At 55.3% G+C, this 6,564-nt stretch overlaps 1 protein-coding gene across 1 annotated transcript; it reads right to left on the reverse strand.

The window, feature by feature from the left end:
* Positions 1-310: 310 nt before the first annotated feature.
* On the reverse strand, positions 311-1,294 carry FOXB1 (forkhead box B1). The gene has a single exon (XM_084816694.1). It carries the CDS (start codon positions 1,292-1,294, stop codon positions 311-313), a length of 984 nt encoding a protein of 327 aa, XP_084672820.1.
* Positions 1,295-6,564: the final 5,270 nt, after the last annotated feature.

The following is a 6,564-nucleotide window of genomic DNA, read 5'->3' on the forward strand; positions in this document are numbered from 1 at the left end:
CGAAAACAGAAAAGAAGGAAAGGGTCAAATAAAAACATAAAACGTGGCAAGCTGTGTGAAGTACCTTTGGAAGCCTAGTGCAGCGGGGGGGGGGGGTGAAACCCAAATCGTGCACCAGCGCTACCTAGCAAAGCCAAGTCCGTTGGCACGAATGCCAGGGAAGAGTTTGCAAGGAACTGGAGCCGGAGGGGAAGAGCATAACGACAACCTTTGGAGAGGGGAAGGGGTTCCACGGGCGGGGCCGCTTTCTTGCCTGCCCCCCACCCCCTTTCTTTTTAAAACGTGTCCCGGCCTGGGGCGTCCCTGGGCGTCAGTGGACCGCGACCGCCGCGTGCAGGGCGGAGGCCGGGCTGGTCAGCGTCTCGCTGGGGGTGGCGGGGCTGCTTTGGCTGGCGGCCGTCTGCGACGACGTGGGGCTGAGCGCGGGCGGAGAGTTCGACAGGATGGCGGGCAGGGGCGCGGGCAAGGCGGGCAGCGCCGGCACGGCCGCGGCCGGCGTGGCCTTGATGGGCACCGGGATGGCCGGCAGAGTCTGTCCGCCGCCATGGCACAGCGGCTGGAGCGGCACCCCGTAGGCGGCGGCGGCGGCGGCGGCGCTGTAGTCGCCGCCGGCCATGGCGATGGGGGCGGCCGGGTCGAGCATGCCCGCGCCGTACATGTGGGGCCAGCCCGTGGGCAGCTGGTTGGGCAGCGGGTAGGCGGCCGGCACGGGCTGCACGGCGGAGAAGGCCAGCCCGCCGGGCATCTTGTACTCGCGCGCGATGATGTTCTCGATGGCGAAGGGGTGCTTGAAGCCCGACGGCTGCGCGACGCCCAGGCTGTAGGGCGGCAGCTGGGGCAGGTGCGCGCCGCCGCCGCCGCCGCCGGCCGCCAGGGCGCTGAGGCGCAGCTTGGCCTGCTGCTGCAGGTACTGCTGGGCCGCTTCCGACGGCTTGGAGGGCGCCAGCGGGTCGGCCTTGAGCACCTTGAAGCGCTTGCGGCGCCGCAGGAAGCTGCCGTTCTCGAACATGTCCCCGCAGCTGGGGTGCAGCGCCCAGAAGCTGCCCTTGCCCGGCTGGTCCGGCCGCCGCGGGATCTTGATGAAGCAGTCGTTGAAGGAGAGGTTGTGGCGCAGCGAGTTCTGCCAGCGCTGCGTGTTCTCCCGGTAGTACGGGAAGCGGTCCATGATGAACTTGTAGATCTCGCTCAGCGGCAGCATCTTCTCGGCCGAGCTCTGGATGGCCATGGCGGTCAGCGAGATGTACGAGTACGGCGGCTTCTGGTCGCTGTACGTGTTGCGGCCCGGGCGAGGCATGGTGGCGGCGGCGGCGGCGGCGGCGTGGAGATCTGCAGCGGGGGCGGGCGGTTGGGGGGTGCGGGGAGGGGGGAGGCAAGACAGCGCGGATTAACCCACTCGGAGAACCAGGCGTGCGCGCCCGGGCAGGGGCGCTGGGGACCCCTCGCTGGCCAGGGAGCGGGCGGCACGCCGGATCACCCTCCCCACCCCCAAAAGTTCAGTTTTGTTTTGGTTGCCGGGGAGGTGGTGTTTCGGCTTGGGAAGGGAGTTTGGTTTCGATCTCCCGGCCTCGTGCAGCAAGAAGGCACCGCTCCGGGTCATGGGATCATGTATCCGAAAAAGAGGGGATGGGTTTCCACCAGCCCTGCTGCCCAAGCATCTCTACGCCGACAAGACCAAAGGCCGCCCCGGAAGGACCGAAATCCTGAACGGCAGTAACATCCACACACGCACGCACGCACGCACTACTTTCCCCAGATACCCACACAACATAAAAAGGGTTTGGTGGCTGACACGTCCACGCGCAATTCTTCCAAGCCGACCCCACCTCAGTAACTTACTCTCGAGTAAGCCCAGTCGACAGGGACGACTTACTTTCGCGTAAATCTTATTCGCAGCCCCTTAAGCGAGAGACTCTCCGCCCCTTCGCATTATATAGATCGTTTCCAAGTACTACAAACTTCCTGCCACAAACCATTCCACGCAGCCCGAAGAAGAGTAGGAATCTCTCTCTCTCTCTCTCTCTCTCTCTCTCATACACGCACTCACCTTCCTGCCCACAACTAATACCGCCCCCCCCCCCATGCCGTCGAGTATAACGGGCGCTAAACCGCCACAGAATAGAAATCCGTGCGGGGTGGGCATCTCCTCTTGGCCCCCCCCACTTCCCCCTTAAGCCACACTAACGAAGCCACGGAAGTGCCGAAGCAGCCCCCGCCTGCCGCCGCCACGTCCACCCTCCCCGCTCGCTCACCTCAAAGTTGCCGCGAGCGGCGAGTCCGCATCCGGGACGCAGCCCGAGGAACGGGCGACGGCTCTTCTCCCCCTCCGCCCGCTTCCCTCTCCCCTCGGCGGCCAGGTTGCTTCTCTTAAGTCCCGAAGGGAGCGCGGCTCCGGCTCTGGGGGCGGCGGGGGAAATCCGGCAGCCCGGGGCGTGGGGGCGCGTCCGGCTCGGCCACCCCGGAAAGCCGGCCGAGGCGAGGGCTGCCTCCGGAGCCGCTTTTCTTCGCCGCGGCTCTGCGGCAGCCCGGGCTAAGTGGCCGCCGCCGCCGCCGCGTCCTGCCTCCCGACCATCTGATAGCATGCGGTGACTCGAGCAGAAAAGACCCCTGTCGAGGCGCTTCGTTAATGGGCCACTTCTTCGCTATCATATGACAATCGCCTGGGGAGGGGAGGGGAGGGGAGGGGGGAGCCGCGAGCCGCGAGCCGCGAGAGGGCCGGCAGGAAGGCATAATCTGGTTTCATTGACACCTATTTACACGGACACCTTGGGCCAATAGGAAGCAGCTCCATCGGAAGCCAAGGCGCAGCCGCTGGAATGGAAAGGGGTGAGAATAGCAACGCAAGGAGAGGGAGAGCGAGCGCGAGCGAGCGCGCGCGCCTGGGTTGTGTGCATGCGGAGGTATGCGCGCTAACCTCTCGCAGGACCTGGCGGGGTGCTTAGCCTGCAATTCACACTTACAAATGGAGCAACTGAGAGGCTGGGGGCGGATGGGGAGGGGGGGGGATGTTTGACGTGGAAATGGCTTGCCTGGCCGATTCTGTTTGTTCTGCATTGTTCTCTGATTTGTATTGTTGGCTAACTTGAGACAGGGGCCCCGTCCCGCGCGCCCCCCCCCACTCCCGTCCGGGGCTCCCCTCCTTTCTCTCCCGCCCCCCGCCCCCCGCCTCACCCCCAGCTGGAGAGGCTTTCTGTCCTTGCCAAATCCTAGCCATTCCTTGTCTCGGCGTTTCTAAGGACTCTTTTTCAGAAAGGGGAAGCACTCTTGTACAGAGTTGTCGTCTGTGTGTGTGTGTTTTAAAAAGCCGGTTCCATTCCTGCGCTTCGACTGTCTGAGATTAGAAATCGGGATTTGTTGCGATTGTAAACGCGGATTTGTTTGTTTGGGAGACTGTCCAGCCGGAATTCAAGTCCCCATCTGTTACAAAGGAAGGAGAGTTTTTAAGCACAAGACGCGCCGCTGAAATCGGTGGGACTTAAAAAGCGGCCGGATCGCGCCCGTGTTTTGTTTTATTACGTTGACGGGTGGGGGCGGGGTCCGAAAAACCTCTTTGATTTTGACTTCGGAGCCCCTCGCCAAGACAGCCCGGCTTTCTCACTGCTGGCCAGAATCCCATCTATACACCACTTGTCTTGGCTGCTACTTCCAAAAGCTGCCGCGGATTCTCTCGCAGTTCTTCATTCTTTCTTCCCGTTTGCCCTCGGAGGAGGAATTTGGGGCGGGGGGAGGCAGGAGATCGTCGGAAACATGTAAATGTCAGGTAGTGTCGAAAATGGAATGAGCGCAGACCCAATAAACGCACTCCGAAGGCCACTGATTGCTAAGGAAGAGATTTAAGACTCAGCGGAACTCTTTCATTGAATTGTCAATGACTGAAATCAATCGGAAAAGCGGCGAGGTCGTGAGATGCGTATATGTGAATGAACATTCTTTAGGTCCAACGAAACGTATCGTCTGAATAGGTCGATCTTACTTCCCTGACATTTCGTATTCCCTCTATCTGTTAGAGCGTGTAAGGAAGACACTTAGGGAGAGATAAAGGAGAGAGCGATTTAAATCTTAGTATATATAATGAGCAATTCCCAGCTCCATCGGTTTGCTTGGAATCGGGATCTTGCCTATCCCGCGCGATCCATTCACAAGTTGAGGGGAAGCGTCTGGATTCCAGCCGATCTTTGCCCGGTCATAAACACGTTGCACTGCAGTCAGCAGCCTATCTGGAAAGTAACTGCCCTTGATTTTAGGGAAACTTCCACCAAACGTAATTAGGGCTAAACTCTTTCATGCGTTGGGTGTTAACATTATGTACACCTAAATTGTAACGTGTGCATGTGGCAAACAGGTGAGCACACGTGTATCATACAGGTACACTTACCAGAGAGCTGGGGTTGCCCGTAGCTCCCTTGTTGGATGCTCAGTGGCAAACCCGGGTTTTTTTGCTGGATAATATGTGAAACGGCTTTACGAGTGTTGGACTGGGAGCTGGGAGATCCGGGTTCTAGTCCCCACTGGGCCATGGAAGCTCACTGGGTGACTTTGGGCCAGTCACAGGCTCTCAGCCCAACCTACCTCACAGGGTTGTTGTTGTGAAGATTAAATGGAGAGGAAGAGGATTATGTACAGCGCCGTGGGTTCCTTGGAAGAAAAAAGGCGCGATATAAATGCAATAAATAAATGATCTAAGTTCTCTCGGCCTCTCTCTCTCTCTCTTTCTCTCTCTCAGCTTTCTAACAGTCTCAAGGTCGTTCGCCAACGTTCTGGTCCTCATGAGGGAAACCAAAGGGATCATGAAAGCTAAATAACGATTCTTCGCGAGCCACCTCTGCACTCCCGTGTAAATCATTTGCACCCCGGTGATGCGCCTGGTGATAGGCGGCGGGTAGGCAGTTCGCAATGGGCCGATAGGTGATGAATTGGCTTTAAAAGTACTCCGGAAAGCGAACTTTGCAGGCAACTGTAGAACATGCATGGAAGGAAGGATTAGCTGGAGTCTACTTGTGGCTCTGGGAAAAGGCTGAACGCCATGCCAGAGCGGGACGACCAAGGCAGAGATCACTCAGGTGCTTCCAGCAGCAAATCTAACAATACTTCGGTGCCCACATTTAGAAGCCCAGGTGGTCGCCTGTTGAGAAGAAATACATTATTTTCTTTCTCAAATGTCTACCTCGCTTCTCGGCCAAAGTTCGGCTGGCAAGTATAACAATGAGTCGATATAGTAGAATACAGATTACATTAAAAACAAAGAGTGTAACTGGAAAAGCATAATTAAAATTATGAGAGTGGAGCATTGCCTCCCGTATGGGGGGAGGGAAGAACGCGCCCACACGCACACCGGGTTTACTAGGAATAATTATAAGCATATGTGTTTTATATTGTTCACAGAGATTCGTGTACAGTATTTACTTTATCCCTATGATGACCCTGCAAGGTAGCCGATCAGTAGGTTCTGAATGATGGGCCTTAAATATTTAGGATTGCAACAGGGACTTTTTAACGGGGCAGGGGGAGAACAGAACATACCTACCCCATGGAGCGGGTAGGAAGTATGAAGTGCTTGGGAGAGCGAAGTACAGAAGAAATAATTCGCTGTCGATCTGCAGTCAGTCAAAGCAATAATTGTATTTATTGTCTTGGTTGTAGACATTAAAAAAGAATATTTTTAAAAAATCCTGTGTGGCAGTAGAAGTTTAAGATGACCTAAAACTCTTTCTACAACTCACCATACTCCAGCGGAACTCCTTGCGATGGGATACTCCAATAGCCATCAGCGCAAATGACGCAAGGAAATTTAAGGTGCAATCCTACGGATGTTTGGACAGGAAAAAATCCTACAACTCCCAGCATGCCCCAGCCATTTGGCTGGGGCATGCTGGGAGTTGTAGGACCGTTTTCTGTCTAAACATAAGAATTGCACCCTTACTGAGTGCTTTGAAGGGGATAGATTAGCGTTCTCTATTTTAAGACAAAGAATTGAATCCGAATTATACTGTGGGATTAATATGAAAATGGGAAGATATTTTGTTTACTTGTTCTCTCGCCTCTACAGTTCACCATAAAGCTGCACTCCTTACTTGGAAGAAAACACCATGGAACTCCTGGACTTCCTTCCGAGTAAACTTGCCTAGGCACGGAGTGTGCTCTCCGTGTTAAAAGAAAGAAAGAATTTGGGCACAAAAGATGAATAATTTATTCTAAACTTTTTCTTTCCCTTTTTCTTACCCATACACACACATATACACGCCATTAACCACACTTTCATTGCTGGTCAATAACTCACCAAAACGTAACTTAAACACGACGAATTTAGGAGATTAAACAATTTCATTAATACTGAAATGGCCATGGAGCCAGAGCGCAGCCGCTTGAGATGCAAACGCACGTTTTTCAATATTAACAGAAGTACTTGAAGAGAAGAATAATGTCACCTTCTTAATTCAGCAAAAATAAGGGAGAGGGAGAAAGAAAGGGAAGGGGGCTCGCTGAAGTCCTATGCGCAATACTTTATCTGCGGATTCTTAATCCGCATCCTGAAAGGGATCGTCTCAGATAGATTATGCGTACTTGGCT

Source organism: Heloderma suspectum, chromosome 11 (genome assembly GCF_057233095.1).
Source record: "Heloderma suspectum isolate Gila_16-S chromosome 11, 16-S_ref, whole genome shotgun sequence".
In the NCBI taxonomy this organism is placed as follows: Eukaryota; Metazoa; Chordata; class Lepidosauria; order Squamata; family Helodermatidae; genus Heloderma; species Heloderma suspectum.